This window comes from Erithacus rubecula (assembly GCF_903797595.1).
Source record: "Erithacus rubecula genome assembly, chromosome: 1".
NCBI lineage: Eukaryota > Metazoa > Chordata > Aves > Passeriformes > Muscicapidae > Erithacus > Erithacus rubecula.
The window spans coordinates 34,049,287-34,066,034 of record NC_136658.1 but is presented as its reverse complement, the minus strand read 5'-3'; the positions used below and the strand labels follow the sequence as shown (position 1 = coordinate 34,066,034).

The following is a 16,748-nucleotide window of genomic DNA, read 5'->3' as shown; positions in this document are numbered from 1 at the left end:
AAGGCACTTATTTTTCTTGCTACTGCTTATAGTTCTCTTGTCATATCTGACCAGACTGTGACCCTTTCTAAGTGCTTGTCTTAGTCTAGGCAGTCAGAAAGAGATGGAGGAAATCTGGTTTGGAAAGTCAGCAGTTAACAAATAAAAAGTTGGAAATCAGGACTTGAAAGACACTGTACTCCCCAGTCTGAAAGCACTTTTTCACTCTCTCTGGTTTTATACATGAAAGGTGAGTCCTCATTTCTACATGCTGCTGAGGTGCTGCTGCTGTCTCCTCCTTGCTGCTCAGGGCAGGGGTATGGGGAGGAAAGACAATGGTTGGAGATCTTATTAATAGTATCAGAAAACCCCATCTATTATAATATCTATTAACCCTGTATCCTTGCTGGATATGCCAGCAACTCTGGAGTTTGGAATAAAGTACAAGGGGTATGGTGAGATGTATCATGAAACTTTTCAACCAGGCCTGGCTCCTAGGATTGGCATTTTAGGTGAACAGGCTATGGCCTTCTCTATCTGACAATCATTCTAGGAAGTAAAGGAGGAAACTGTGCACTGACCATTTCACTGATCAGAACAAGAAAAAGCAGTGTTGGCAAACTAAGAAAATGCTTCCAGAATACTTGTCCTTGACTTGAACTCATTATCAAGATAATTTTATTTCTATTTTCTTTCCCAATTCAGTCAAATCCTTCCTTTGTACTTATTTGTGTTTTAATTGAATTAGAAATCTGACACAGAGTTCTGTTTTTCTAAATGCAGTTCCAGAATCTGCCTGTGGCTGCACTTTATCCACCAGCATTTTCTCCAGTCTGTAATATGTCACACAGCTCCCTAACACAATGGAGCTCTGATTTGATTTGGCCTTTGTGATTTTGCTACAGTGTTAATTAAAATCAACCAGAGCCTTTCACATAGAAAGGCAGAATTAAATCCTGACGTGATTGCATTTGTCAATATTTTCCACTCACACACCTCTTTATAAACCTAATGAAGCACTGACATGGTACCTGAACTTAGAATGTCTCCTTTGCTTGGAAATAAAAGCTTGGTGATGATACATTAATCCATATCTGTATAGCTGACAACTTCCTAGCAGTGTCTGTGATGGCTATTAGCTCTGTGCTAGATATTTAGTATTATCAGGATAATCCAAATAGGCTGTGTTGGTCAATTGACTGTCTGATGTATCATAGCTTGAAGAGCAACTTAGCAGGTAGCTTTTAAAGGAAATTCATGTTTCCATTAATAAATATAAAGCATCCTAATTAATATTTCCTTTTGAAATTGTAATTTTTAACTACCCACACGTTTTATTTTCAAGTGATGGCTGGAAATGCTACAAGCTCAGAAGACTCTACTTCATTTGGGTGTGCAGGGACATTGAGTCTTTCCGCTGGTTTGCAGATCTGCTCTGTATGTTGCATAACAAGGTAATGGGTGTTGCTTGGAGGGATCCTGACAACTTAAATGCAAAGTGTGCCCACATTACACACCTGGCATTCTGTAGGGAATGGCAGCCTTGCTCAAAACAAGTGAGCTCCAGAGGTAGTTGATCCAGGCTTCATTTATGCTTGGAGCTGCACAAACCAGTCTGAGTATCCATCACCAGTGTTGCATTGGCAGTGTTACCATGTTCCAGCAGCATGAACACCTACCTGTGTCCAGACTGCTTTATGAGATGGAATAAGCAGCACATGCAGTCTGGGAAGCCTTGAGTGGCCTTCAGTCATTTGGCTAGTAGGCAGATTGAGAAGGGAGTGGGATTTACAATTTCAAGTGTATTTTAAGAGCCATTTAGCTCCCTAAAATATTTTTACACGGCATGATGTGCTATGCAAGCACATCCTCTTCATTAAGAAGCTTACTTCATTGATGCTGAAACCCATGTCCCTCAGCATAGTAGTAGGCACAAGTGACTTCACACTTACATTCAGAAAAAGGATATTATTTCACTAGCTGTTTTTATCATCCTCCCAGCTTTGGCAGGAGAATCGGCCAGACTATATAAATATCCAGCTGTACCTCAGTCAAACAGATGGAATACAGGTAGGTGGCCAAATGTTGTTTGTAAACTAAACTAGACCTTGGAGTAATAGGCAAACTGTCAGTCAAGGCAGAAGGGGATTTCTGCAGATGGCAAAAACAGGAGATGAGGCCATAAACTCGGGTGACTGATCCATTAATAGAGCAAGAGAGCCAGTGCATCCCCACAGCATTAAGAGAATCTAGTGCAGTACCCTTAACTTGATTAGTTGTGGGCAGAAATCCCTATCTTGCTTTTCTAGGAATGAGGTCCTTCCAGGCCAGGCCACAGACCAGACAGTTGGCCGTGTTTGATGGGAAATCTGCATTGTTTCTGGGCTAAGAACCAAACCAGAATAGTTCTGGGAACTTGCAAGCTCAAGTCTTCTTTTTCCATATATATTTTGAAATAATCTAGCTAGTTAAAAAAGCTTTTTATTTCATTGTCTCATATATAGATGAAAGCTAGAGATTTATTGATGTGTAAGACTGGAAATTATACTGAACTGTCAATTGACATGTTTTGCCAATGCTAAGGCCGGGCTAATTCCCCAACTCTTGGCATCTCCTATAACTATTTATGCTTGCAATCTTCATTTTACATTATTTAACACATAAGCCTAGGTACAAGTCTTTACTGTGCCGTGTCAGGAGTCTTTCCATTGACTACAAGAGGCCCAGAGCCAAGGCTAACAATTACTGCAAAACATGAAATGCATTGAAAAACCATGCCCAGAGGATTTTGATCTGCCTGCTATCAGGTGGAGATAGCAATAACATTCACAGCTCTGGTAGGAGCACAGTCCTGTAGTTTAAATGATGTGATAGCTACAGTAGTTATGACTATGACAAATGTAATGTCTGGACAACATATGTTGATGGAAATGAAATGCTTGAAAATGCCTAATTGATGAACTTGGTGTGTAATTGTTAGGTTAAAATTAAAACCTGAAGTGGGACTGCAATGCAATGAGATAGGTAAAGTGAAATAATAGTCAATTCAAAGGGAATTTTCTGATACTATGTAGCACACTAATACTTCATAATGATAGTAATTAAGCAGCTGCTGAATTTATTGAAGTCACCTTTTTAGTTGAAGTCCTTCTTTAAAGTCAATTTTTCGTGGCTGTTGAACAAAGTTGTCATGATGCTGCTCATAATTGCTCAAGGAGTTAACTCTCCCTGGCCATACAGGTGGTGTGCTCACTGATGTTAGTCCAAAGTGCTGACTGCTGCCAAAATTTGGGCAGTTGCACTTCATGCTCCCTTTGTGAGAAGCCCTTGTGCCTGTGTGGCAAGAGCCCACTCTGCAGCAGGTGCCTCTTGTCTGTAAAAGCCCAAAGGAGGCTGAGCTGGCCAGGGCTGTGTTTGCATTGGTGTGAGCAATGTTTCTGGTTGTTCAGCACAGGAGGGAATGTGGGAGCCTAGATAATGTGTATGCAACTCTCTGCCTCTTGCTGCTGCACCAGGAGAGCACACCCAGGGTTGTGCCCTGTATTGGGAGGGCATTTCACCTTATCAGAATGCTGGTGAGTTAGCATTCTGCAATGGAGTGGGTTCCATCTGGGGAGCAGTTTTGGCTGCTTTCTGCTGTTACAGCAGCTCAAAACAGCTGGCAAACTACTCTCAGGGAGAAAACTAAGATTTCCCTTGTTACTGTTTCAGACCTAGTCATCTTAATAGTTGCTTGTACAAAGTTTTAAAAGAGACTTCAGACAGAAATATGATTTTTGCATCAGCAGCATTTCTTCCAGCTTAGCATTAAAAGCCAGTGTGGGAATGCGTAATAGGAGTATGGTTATTGTTTTATGGCTTAAATAAATTTGTTTTAAGGTAATGTAGAAATTAATGAGCAGCTTCATGAGGGACAATGTATAACGAGCACCAAGGAGAGCCATTGGAAAAGTACTGAGCAGAGGTACTGGTGCATAAAATGGCTGCAGTTCTCATCACAACTGTTTGGTACTTGTGCTCAGGTTTTACACCTCAGCACTCTGGCACGTCAGCCAGTAGCAGAAATGGGAGCCCTGGGTGATATGAGGAAATTTGCAAATCAGGCAGAATGATGAAATTTTTTGTTTCTTGCAGAAAATAATTGGCGAAAAATATCAAGCTTTAAATTCCAGGCTTTTGATTGGACGGCCCCGGTGGAAGCTCCTGTTTGATGACATAGCAAAGTGCAATAGGAGGTAAGTGCTTGTCCACCTGAAGGATGCCACAGTTCAATGGCTGGGCATATCTGTTTCTATGTTTGTATGAAAATATTTCTGGGATTTATCTTGCTGAGAGATAGTCTGTACAAACTGAAGCACTTTTTTTTTTTTTTTTTATGCTCAGAGCAGTTCAGCTTTTCTTGCAGCTGAGATGTTCAGTGGCTCAGAAAATAATAGTAGTGGATTTCCATCTCACTGCACAGAGATTACATGTGTTCTTGTCCGTGGCAATGTCTTGCTTTCAACATATGCTGGTTTTTTTAGATAAAGTTACATTTCCTAAAATTGTTGGTTCATGATTTGTAATGCTAGTTTACAAACAGAATTCACAAGGAAGAATTTGAATTACCTGTATTGTTTTTATTCAGAAGATTTATGGTCTTTGGGTATTTCTGGCTATTTCTTAGTCTATGTTAAAACCTGGCAATGTCTTTTTACTGTGTTGGGAAAGTATATTATGGTCTGAAACAAGACAAGTGTAAACCAGAGAAGAAATGTATATGGAATGTGTATGTCCATATCAACCAACTTTGTTGGTTGAGTATTTTACCTGCCACTGGCAGATTATTGCCTCAAAAGCTGATCTGGAAGAAGGGACTGTGTGAATCTTCCCTAATCCTCTTCTGGCAAAGTCAGTGGTGTGGGAGCAAGCCCCCCTGAGTAGCTGTTGATAGTAATCTGGGTGTAACAGGTTGAGAGATGCTCTGCAGAACTTCCCCTCAAGAACTTTTTGTCCTCTCTTGCACTTGCAAAGTGAAATCTGCCTGTGGCTTGTTGACTCTTCTCTTCTGAGGCTAGATATGACTAGGGAGCACTGAGCCCTGGCTCTTGAGAAATATCAAGTGCCCAATGTGTCACAGTGGGCAGTGTGAGCTGCTGGCAATACTGGTCTTGAATTCAGATCAAAGGGGATGTTGTGAGCAGGTTGCTACATCTCTAGTGGAATTTTCACACTTAGAGAAGGGGTTTAGAGCAAAGAACCATGGGAAAGAAGGGGAAATAGAGAGTTCAGAGAACCAAGCTGGCTCTCTGGGCTCACATATCTCTGCATAGTGGAATGTTGCACTTTTATGCTCCATTCTAATGTCTTTGTTTAACTATGTGAGTACAGTTTTAAAACATGAGAATGATGAGGCTTCTGCCACTTCCTCCCAAGGATGTAAGAGCACATAATATAGATGAAGCCATTGGTAGTAGTAGTGATACTTGATTTTTGTTTTTTGCTTTCCATTGCATTACTCCTGATTAGACCTCAGGTACCATTTCCTCTGCATTTTCACATCAAGTCTTTAAATTGGGCTACCATTTTCAGTCAGGGTGTCTTTATAACCTAAATAACGTTCTGACTCTTTTGATTACCTTGCTAAGATGTAGGCTTTGTCACTCTTTGTCATCTCTTTATCAAGGTTTATATAGGTCTGTACCTATAGATGTAGTTACTTGTAATGATGCACAGTAGTGAAGCCTTCAGGGTAGTGAACCTCAGCTGTCCTGCAGAAATTTACCTTTTGTAGGTAATTACTCTCTGTATTTCCTTGGATGAGATGAGAACTTCAGTTTTTCCCTTTAGTCCAATTTCCAGGTCTGCTACTAGCTTTATTTCAGGTCTTATTTCTCTGTAACTTTCCACCTAAGTGTTCCTGCTGCTATACAGAGACCAAAAAAACCAAACTAAAGCAAAACAGGTCAATCAAGTTGTTTCCAACATCTGGTGCCAGTGTTCAGACTTTCACATTTGCAATCATCCCCTTGGGCTTGTTTATGGGCAGCCAAGATATTTTCCAGTTTTTATCTTGTGATTTTAGGAAAAGCTGCATATAAATAAACAGGCAGCTGGCAAAGCTCTCACTGTGTAGCTGTCTGATTGCTGTGTGCTTTGTGAATTGTTGCTGCTGTTGCTGTTTGGGTCCCAAATAAGCAAAGTGCATTTGTAAGTGTCTGAGCTTTGCCAGACCTTCAGAGCGTGACATGGGACAGCCCAGCATCAGGTTCCTGATCTTTTATTTTTTTCAGGAGAAGAGGAGCAGGTGTATGCCATCTACTGTTCATATTTCATATGACACCTGCAGACCCAGCAGTCTCAGTTGGAACAGTTATATAATAAATTACTGGTCTTTCTTTTTCATGCTTTTTGTGGGGGAATGGAGCAGCAGCCTTGTTCCTGTTCATTTGTGTCCTGGATGAAAAGCTTGCACCATGCTCTGTTCAAATGGGGATGTGCTTTATTCCAGGTAGAGAAAGACCTAGAAAAAGACATGAATACCTGTAGGGGAAAAAAGCATGGAGCATCATGATACATTTCTCATGTGCTCTAAAGGAGAAATCTCTCTGTAGGAATGAATGTGGGATTTAAAACAGGAAAATGTCAAGTCCTGACTCTGTCCTCTCAATGTAGCAAAGTATTTAATCTCTCTCAATTCATGCTGTTCATAATGGATGTAAGAATATGTGCTGAGCTCCTCATCCCACAGGAGCACTGAGGAGTTACTTGCTTAGTGCTCTGAATGCGTAAATACTATATTGAAGTTTATAATTATTGCATCATAAAGAATGGCTTATAACATAGTTTCCTTAACTGTAAACATGTTACTGGTATTAATGAAGACTTTCAGGCATAGCTGCCACACACAGCTGCCTGTTTTCCTCTAAGCCACAAAGTGAGCCTTTGTCCCAAACAAGTGATAGATAAACAGCTCAGGGTAGTAGCTCCATGTAGCAGCTTTCCTCAGCCCTGTCTCTGTTTGTGTTCCAGCAGCCAGGCAGGAGCTGGGCGAGGCAGGGGGAGGCATCTGCAGGCAGGACACAGGGGAGGAAGGCAGATGGTACCTGAAGGGGTGTCCAGACTCAGTGCTGATGGTGGGCTCACTGCACTGAACAGTGACTCAGCTGGGTTTCAGGAGACCTTAGGCATGGGTCTCTTGTGTGACTTCAGGCAAATCATTTGATCTTCCTGTAGTTCTGATTGCTAGCCAAAAATTCTGTATATCTCAGAAGGATGTTGCTGGGATGGGAATACATTGGCAGCATGAGCTGCTTAGACATGTATTTACTGTGTTGGCTGATTATATGTGATGAAAGGGAGAGGGGAAGCTGAACTCTTTGGGGTTTTTTATCAGTTTACTGTGCTAATTAGACTAAAGAAAAATAAAAACAAAACAAAAAAAAAGAAAAAAAAAAAAAACCCCAACAACAACATTAATTCTTTCAATTAAATACACAATAGAAGACCAAGTCTTGCTGGCAGCTCATGAATCCTTTTTCTCCAGTGTGCACAGATTAGAGGGAGTTCAGAATCTGCAAGTGCTGAGGAATCTTATTTGAGAGCAGCAGGCAACAACTCTCTCATTATTGCAGCAAATTCAGCCACCAGCATAACACGCATTGCCTTTGAAAGGAGTATGCCAGAACATGAAAGCTTAATAGATAAACATAAGGGTGAGAGAAGTATGGCTTACAACTTTGCCATGGATTGATATGAGAGATGATGTCATTGAAGGCAGTTAAAATCTGCATTGTAAGGTGCCTACATAACTTGGTGATGATTTTTGGTGTTTGAGTGCTCAGTTGTACCGTGCCAGTGTTGCTGTGCACTGGTGCAGTGTGCACTGCCATGCTATTCCAGCAGCTGCCTGACACCTGACATGTACACGTGGCAGTATGCACCACAGATTTCTTCTTATATTAGTTCCCTCCTCTCATTAGACACATGCACAGCTCTAAACTGAGTTTGATTATCTTGCATATGCTAAAATACTGCATATTAAGTAGCTACTGGATAAAACACTGAAATGGTGCTGGAAGCAGAGCCCAGAACTCAAATCTCCAGCCTCTTGGTGAGTGCTGTAGATCACAATAGTTAGACCCCTGTTCCCTCTTGTATGCTTTTTCTTCATCCTTGTAAATCTCTAAGGTCTTTTTCTGTAGTGGCACAATTTCAGCAGGAAGAAGATGGGGCTTTTTTTCATGATACAGAAAGTGCAGCATTGCATTGTCTTTCTCTGCTTCCTTTCCCTCTTCTCATCTTTAAAAAAAGGGAGGTAGTGAATATTGTGAATGGTTCAATCTCTCTGTGGTGGATGTGTTTTGTTCTGATGTTGGCTGCAGTTCTGAGCCCTCAAATGTTGTCTGACTGTGAATCTGACTTGCAGCCTATTTTTAAGGTGACCAGAGAGCAAAGACCTGTTGTGAATTGAGTGATGTGAAAAAATCAGGTTGACTAAAGAACCCAGACAGAAATGTATGGGTGATGAACAAGGACCATACTCTGTGTTTGTCTTTCTGTAAGATTTCCCAATATGGATGTTGAGGGGAAAACTGCATGCTAATGTGGAAGCAAAGCAGTAAAATTATTCTGTTGCTGCTAGAAATAATAATGGGTTAGTAGTGCTCTGTTTTCATTAGTGTAACAGATCACTGTTAGTGACTAGATATGCTTGTGTAATTCATAAGTTACACTAAGGAAGTCTTAGACACATTTTTAACAAAAAAGTGATTAATCATGGAAGAAAAATAAAGTGGAAAATAGTAACATTTCATCATTTGATATCTTGAGACTAAGATGAAGCACTTCTTCCTTAGAATTGTCTTAGTCAGATAAATAATAGATTTTGTTGTAGGGATACTTGGGAGAGATTTTGTGGCTTCAGTAAAACTAACTGCATATCTAGTGAACTCTTCTCACCTTAAAATCTGTCTGTAGGTGGCTTACGTATAATACCATGAGGCCAGGATCCACTTCTGTCTATTATTGGAAATTACTGTTTATTCACAATGTCATAACTTTTATTTTTTTCTTTTTATTTTTAATAACAGGAAGACCATTGGAGTTTTCTGCTGTGGACCAAACAAGATCTCTAAGATACTTCATAAACTGAGCAACAGCAGCAACTCTTATGGGACAAGGTTTGAGTACAATAAAGAATCCTTCAGCTGAAAGTCTGTTGGAACAAGACTCTCTAGAAGATAAAAGTGCAATTTTTTGTTTGTACAACATAAAAGTTCAGCTGTGGTTTAAACAGACAGAAATGTACCAAAGAATAGCGCAAATGTTTTTATTTATGATTATTTAAGACTGATGGATGCAACAGTATGCCAACAAATAATCAGTGCTTTTACTCAAATGCACTCACACAATATTTGTGGTGGGAGTGATTCTTTGGATTTGTTTCTGGTAATTAAAAAGTACAGAAGCTGGGGAGAGATACAGTTGCTTTAAAAGCTGATGGAAGAAGAATCTATGGAATGTTTGAACTTCTTCCACTTCAGTCCTCTGAAGCTGGATCAGTAAGTGAAACCCCAGATTAATCCAAGTGGTGAAACACAGTGTATTACAAAGATTCTTGCTTTTGTTGGTATACAAATCTTACAGCTTTGAGATGAAAATATTCGATATTAAAGATTTTATTATACATTGCAGAACTGGGATTCTGTATTTAAAATATAGAGTGTTACTCTTGCCAGTCTACTTCTGTAATGAAGTTAACCTAAGGAAAAGTGAGCACAATTGTGTAGCACCAGCAGGCAGCCTCTGCTGTGATGTTAGTCACAGCCTTTTGGCAGGCACGCATCTGTACGTGGAGAACTCTGTATCCTGCATCAATTCAGTATTCAGTGAGTTTGCAAAATAATTATGATTTATGCAGTCATAAACATGGAGAAAGAAAAGCAATGAACAGGAGCAGACAGGACCTGAAGTTTTATTATGCCACACACTCAACATAGAAGTTGCACTCACTTTGCACTCACTTGCCCTGAATGTCAAATACTTCAAGCTTTCAGATGCTGACTGATTGTTTTAAGACACAAATCTGGTTTTAGAGACCCCAGAGTATGCTTGGTTGACTGTGATCCTTTGAGTACCTTCCCTGGAGTCACTCTTGTTTGCCCTGGTGCCCCTGAAAGCAGGATGACACCAGATTTACAGCAGAGTGAGAACAAACTCCTCAGCCCTGTGGCTCCTTGGATGGTGTGTGCAGACAGACAGCTGCAGAATGCTTTCAGTTTGTTCCATAGAGGAAGAAGATCCCAAAACATCCCAATTTTAAGCTCTCCTTCCATTCTCCTCCCCTCAGCTGTTTTCTGCCTGTAAATGCCATGGGAGAGCTAAAGGCTGAAAGTGGTACTTCATAACCTTTTGGTTCTGAGGAGCACCTTTTTTTTCCTCCATCCAAATAGCCAGTCCAGCTTCCTTTATTTCTTCTTTTCTCCCTTTTCCTTACTTTGCTGAGATGAGGCCATTTAAACAGGAATCAGACACTTATCTGGCATAAATAGGCACCACTCTAGTGTCTCTTAATAGAGCATCTTCACTTAAACATGGTGAAAACCTTCCCCTTGATCTCCAGCAGAAGCTTGGGAGCAGTACAGTGTAGTGTTTGCTGCATACACAGGCAGAGGCTGACTTGAGAACTCTTGTACCTGTGGTTCACCTGTATTTAGGGCAGTGCATTTGAGTTCATTTACAGCTGTCCAGTTATTACCTTTCTTATTTCAGTGGGAAAGGCACTAAATTTCTGCTGGGGACACAGACTCTGTGCAGGAGTCTGCAAGTATCAGTGTAAGTGTTCAGAGGGAAGCATTTTTCCTGTAGGTGTATAGGCATCCTGTATGTATAACTAGTGAGAATGAGTTTGGTCTTTGCCTTGGAAGGTTCTGCTCGGGAGTTGCAGTCAGTGAGTAGCAGGGTGGAGGTGCATCAGTGTTCAACATGTTTCTCAGTGTCCACACTTGGCACTTTACCTCTGGCTCTGCCCAATTTGAAATCCAGGGAGGAAGGAAAGAATCAGAGATAGACAAATTCTTACTGACAAAAATTCTCAAAGTAGCCCAGATTAGAGAAGCCAAAATAGAAATGCAGTGTGAGATGGGCTACATTACAGCTACTGATTTTCTTTTTTTTCTCTTTGAGGCTGAAAGGACCATTTTCTTTCTACTGGATCTCATTCATCCATCACTGTAAAACTGGAGGTGTGCAGCAAAGGATTAGATTCTTTTTAATTATCAAGATTTATTTCTGATGCTGCCTGCATAGATTTTATAATAAACATAAAACTGTTGGCAAAATGCATAGATACTGGATATTGTAGGCCATGCTCACTTTTTTTATTTGTGGCTGTTAGTTCAAAGCATGATGGAAATCATGCCTGCATCTGTTACCCACAACTAGAACCTGATCTTTTCCTCTAGTTTCAGGATCAAGTATCTCATGCTTTTAAAATACAGTTTAGAGTCATCTAATCACTATGTTGTTTGTGGTTTTACATCTCCTCTGACAGATATCAGCTCCATTACCATATAATGAGCAGCTAGCTTTGCAGTTAGCTCTGTGCTAAAGCAGATTATGTTTTCTGGCTCAGTTTCTGTATAGGTAACACTTCGTAATTAAAATAATAATACTAGTACTGTGCTCTTATTCTGCATTGTTGCAGGAGTTGATGCTGTTTGTAGGCATGTTAAACACATGTTGGTACAATAGGCAGTGCTGTCACAGCAAGATCTAAGCTGTCCTCTTTCTCTCTTTGTGCTGTATCTGATTCAGCTGACCCACTTGTAAAACAAGCTCTGGACTGTCTGCCTTTCTGGGATGTCTTGAGGCTTAATTAATGTTTTGGGATCACTTTGATGCACAAGCAGTGGAAAGATCTGTCTAATTGCTATGCAAATGTGCTTGTGTTTTATTTTGGGTAAACCTTTCTGTTGCTGATTTGAGTAATCACTAGACCAGGTGAAGAAGAGTTTGGGGAAAGTCTAAAAGCTTCAGGTGCATTTTTCCTTTTCCTTGAGCTATGCTTCTATTAAGAGATGCAAAAGGTTGAAGGGTTGTTGAGTGACTGACTTGGCTGCAGGAGTGGCAGATATTACAACAAACACAATCTTTCTATGGGCTATGTTGGAATTGCTCTTTCTGAGTGTGTCTCCAGAATGCAAAAGAGTCAAGCCCTCTTTTAAACTCCATTGCTTTTATATCTGTAATCCAAGTGTATTAAAAAAAAAAAAAAAACAACTCAGTGCCAGACAAGTAAGTGAAGGCTGACAGGACTCAATTCCACATTTGCAGATCAACTGGGTTTATATAACTGAGCATCACTTTGCACTTTAAACTGTGTCCTGTGAGTCTGTCATAAGTGTCCTGCTGGCAGGGGAAGGATCCAGCCCTGTATTCTCCCAGTTTTCACTCAGTCTTTCACAAAGCTGCAGACCTCTCAGTGTTTGTTCAGCAGGATTCTTTTGTTTTATTCATCAGAATTATTTCAGGACTCTCTTTTTAGACCAGGGATGTTTTCATACCATGATGAAAACCAAGCCCTTTCCCTGCAACAAGAATCCAGCCCTTGTGCAGCAGTGTGGGACTCAGGGCTTTACACAGCTAGCAGCAGGATTAATCAGATGGACCTAAGACCTATTCCCATATCACTGAGATCACTTGTGTGAGTAAATGTCCACTGCCACAGCAAAGAACAGCAGAGATGAGCCCTGATGTTGTGTGGGAAGGTATGGTGGAGGCTGACCTTCACCACTGAAGTCTGCAGAGCAGTCTGCCCCTCCACAGTGAGTATTCCAGCCCTGTGTTTGGAGCAGCACTTCCCTGTTGCAGTATGTGGTACCACTACTAGCATGTGAGTTCTTCCTTGTCTTTTCTTCTCCTCTTCTAGCCTCTAGCACAGAGGTGGCAAAGTGATTTGAAGCTGTCTGAGAGAGGGCAGATAATGCATTAAGTAGCAATCCAGTCATGTTGGGAACAGTGATTCAGCTGTAACAGCCTAACAGAGCAGAGAAGTATTGGTTTAGTAGGACTTGGAGAATAGCAGCCTAAGAGGAAAACCTCTACTCAATATTTAATGCACCAAGTTAATGTTTCAAGTCACAAAACATGGCTTAGGGGTGGCAGACACGAGGCTAAAGAGTCATTGCCTATAGCAGTTCCAGGACCATAAGTCAGAGAAGAGGCATAGTTATTAAAATGCAGTGTTTACTCTTTTGAAAAATAAAAGGGCTTCTAGGGAGATTAATTTTCACTTCAGCCTGGCAATCATTTAATAAACTCACCAGTTTGATATAAGACAAGGTGGATCTGTTCTTCTCTGGATTATGCATTCAATTTTTCTGCTTATTTTCCATCCCTTACAATTTCAACCAGTTTTTATTGTTTTAGCCAAGAGGATTTAACAAGAAGGTTTAATCAAAATGCCACTGGAGTGTGTGCTGAGCAGAGGTTTTCTGCTATATGCTATGAATGTACATTTTTCAGGGTTATATATACATACATATATATACGTGTGTGTGTATATATATATATAGCTGATGACTCAAGTGTGAACAGTGATTTGGGATTTGCATTGTTTCTGCTGTTGGTGTATTTCATTAAGGCCACTATGGTGATGCATTGGCAAAATATATGGAACTGAAATGAGACTTCATTCCCATAAAGAGCCTGGTATTTTAGTGCCTGTACTAAGCGTAGTAAATCCTAGAAACTGAAATTTCCCTTGTAGGCACAGTAGATTAATAAGCATTTTTTAAGGTTGAAAACCCTGAGTCCTCTGCTGGACTGACATGCTGACATGTATAATGAATGCTCTGACACAAATATTTTGAGCAAAAAATACTTCTCCATAAAGGACTGGATGAAGATATGTGAAGGTTTAGTATCCTGCTAATTGTATCACCCATGTTGTAAGAGGGATGGGATCCATTTTGGTACCAAGGAATGCTGTGCACTTCCTCTGATGTTATGAATGTCTCTAAACTTGCAGTGAATCCTCAAGTTTTGCTATGCCTGAAGTGTTATTCTCTGGAGAGATCCTGTTTGTAAGAGACAGCTGCTGGATCTGTAGTAAGAGCAGTGGATCTGTTCCATTGTTACATGGGCACAGAGAAAAAGCTGGGAAAAGTGACATGTCCCAATTGCAGATTGTTTCTTAACAGAGCCTTTGGATGAGAGGGAAGGCTGGTGCTGAAGCTCCAGGTAAACTGCTGTCAACTGAAGAGCAAGCCAAGGAGGGCAGGCGAGGATGATGAATGCCAGCAACAGGATAAAATATATTGCACCTGGGAGCCAAGGGGAGAGAGGAGGCATTCTTCTTAGCTCCTCAGTTTTAGAAAATAAAAGCAAACCCCATTTTCCAGATGTGGATATATAGTCACCCAGGGGGTTGAAAGCTTATATATGCAGAGACATTGCATTTCCATGCACTACTCAGTGCTAAAGCCCAGAAGAAAACTAGTATATTGTAGCCAACACTCTGGAAATAAGCAATTCCTTTGAAATAAAACCTTTACTCTTTCAAGTTAACCTACTTCTAAAAATCATCTACTTCTATTCTGCAGCTGTGGAATTGGCAAATAGCTTTACCTGTTAACTCCTTTTCACCAAAATACTGGAGTGTAGAGTTCCCTATGTCAGCTGTAAGTAGCTTTGACAGTTTGATAAATAAATTTTTTGTTTGTTGCTGCTGACCCTAGGAGAGGACAGCCTTGAGGATGAGAAGCAGTGTTACATAAATGTCTAGTGTACATAGCAAAACTGATCAGGAAGACGCTGCTGCATTTCTTTTGGTGCACCAGTCTCTCATTAAAATTCTGTCATTGCAAGGTCACGTTGCTCATCTCACTCTGCAACCCTGGGGAAGAAATTTGGATGAGAGGTGGGGGAGGAAAAGCAAAAACTTCCTCCTTGTGCTGTACCCAAGAACATATTCATCGACAGCAGGGCACATATTTTGATTTCAAAAGAGCATTTTTCAGGGCTAACGGGTTCCCTTCTGTGCTGTGTCATGGTGTTTGCTGTCAGAAGTGTAACTCTGTGATAACGGGTTGCTTCCGAATGGAATAAATAACTCCTCTGAGCTTTTGCTGCTCCCTTGAATAGTCTGAGAGAAATGCAGAGCACACAGAGCACACAGAGTGGACTGTGTCCCAAGCTGCACTCGGCACAGCCTGGTTGGGAATGCTGCACAGCAGCTCTGCCAGCTGCTGGGAGGAGGCAAGGCTGGACTGTGGGTTCAGTGGACCATCCACTTAAATGATGGTTCTTTGTGGGTCTTTTCCAACTCTGGGATTCTGTGTAACTGCTTTAAGGAGAGCACATCAGTGATACATGATCTGCAGTCAGGAGCAGGCCAGGTCACCACACTGACTGTCACATCTGTGAACCATGCCGAGCCCTAGGTATGCTTTGGGAAAGGGAGAGTCAGGGGCTCTTGGAGTGAGTCTGCAGGTGTTTTGGACAGAGCTGGATGAGCCTCCTGTGTGCACTGTGAATCCTGGAGCTCAGAGCTGTCATACCTGAGGATGAATTGTGTAGGCAATGAGTGGGTCTGACCTTTGGGTACAGTCACAGTTCTGTGGTTAATGAAGGTATAGACACACCCTGTGTTTTTCTCTAGCTGTGTAGGAGCATGTTGTTCAGGGACAGAGATGCAGGTTATGTTATTTTACCTCATTAGGTGTTAGATGCTTGAAAGCATGTACTGTTTAGAACAGATGAGGATGGTGAATGCCTTCCACCCACAACTGAATATACCCTGCTCATTTTTCCAGTAGTGTTCCTGAGGAATAAATGGCAAAATCTCTGCAGAGAAGACAGAAGTGCTGCATTTTTCTTTTCTTGTATCAGAGCAACATAATTAACTGTTGAAAATATTTGTTATGAAGTGAAGATTCACTTATGATATTATTCTTTTTGACTGTTTAAGCCCTAGCAACAGTTTGATATACACTTTTTTGACAAAAGCATGATGCCCCAAAGCTTAAAAATGTGGCTAAGATGGAACTTGGCAGGGGATCACCACCTGATAGTGAAATATCATTGTCTGTTGGAGCTGGATGCATTTGTGCTTCATTCATCTTTGTCTGCTCCATCTCTACAAAAGGTTAGAGGGAGCTGAGCTTTCAGATCCTTCTCTTCCTCTCTGTATATAGCCTTAGCCTTCATATAGAGGTGTGTTTAAACCTTTAGGTTACTGGATACATCATCACCCATGTATCACATAGTCCTCCTTTTGTGCTCTTTCTCCCTCCATAGCACAAGTTGTATCAGGAGGCTTTTCCCACTCTCTGTTTCCCATAACTCAGGAAAATGCCATTTTAGGAAATGCAGGGGCCCTCAATTTTAATTGCAGCATACACCAATCTGTATAATACTCCTGGTGTGCACAGTCCAATGGGGCTCTTGTACCTTCAGGAAAATGAGCTTCATGAAAATGAGGGGTACAGCACCCCAGTGCTGGAGATGCTTCTGGCAGCCAGAGGAAGGGCAGTGCTACGAGGGCAGCTGTGTAGAAAATGGGCAAGCTCCTAAGAGCAAAGATTACATCATCTTCTGAATGAGAATTGGGGATTTGGTTCTGTGAGAGTCAGATCACTTCTGATCATTGAAATTAAGTCATGCTTCTGCTTTCACACATTTCAGGACACTGGGCAGTGATGGAAAGGGTTTCTTTTTTCAATTACATTTGCTATTTCCATACAGCCCCTACTTTATCAGCTGCATATAATTTCCTTCTTTCACTG

At 41.0% G+C, this 16,748-nt stretch overlaps 1 protein-coding gene across 4 annotated transcripts in view; it reads left to right on the top strand.

Annotated features, from left to right (window-relative positions):
* The window catches only part of NOX4 (NADPH oxidase 4), a 121,840-nt gene extending 105,872 nt beyond the window's left edge, over positions 1 to 15,968 (top strand). For all 4 annotated transcript variants that reach the window (XM_079304331.1, XM_079304332.1, XM_079304330.1 and 1 more), the window contains 4 exons: positions 1,325 to 1,433; positions 1,981 to 2,049; positions 4,114 to 4,214; positions 9,051 to 15,968. In XM_079304331.1, the coding sequence (XP_079160457.1) occupies positions 1,325 to 1,433; positions 1,981 to 2,049; positions 4,114 to 4,214; positions 9,051 to 9,171 (400 nt within the window). In that variant the 3' untranslated portion in view covers positions 9,172 to 15,968. The remainder of the gene's footprint in view (positions 1 to 1,324; positions 1,434 to 1,980; positions 2,050 to 4,113; positions 4,215 to 9,050) is intronic.
* Positions 15,969 to 16,748: the final 780 nt, after the last annotated feature.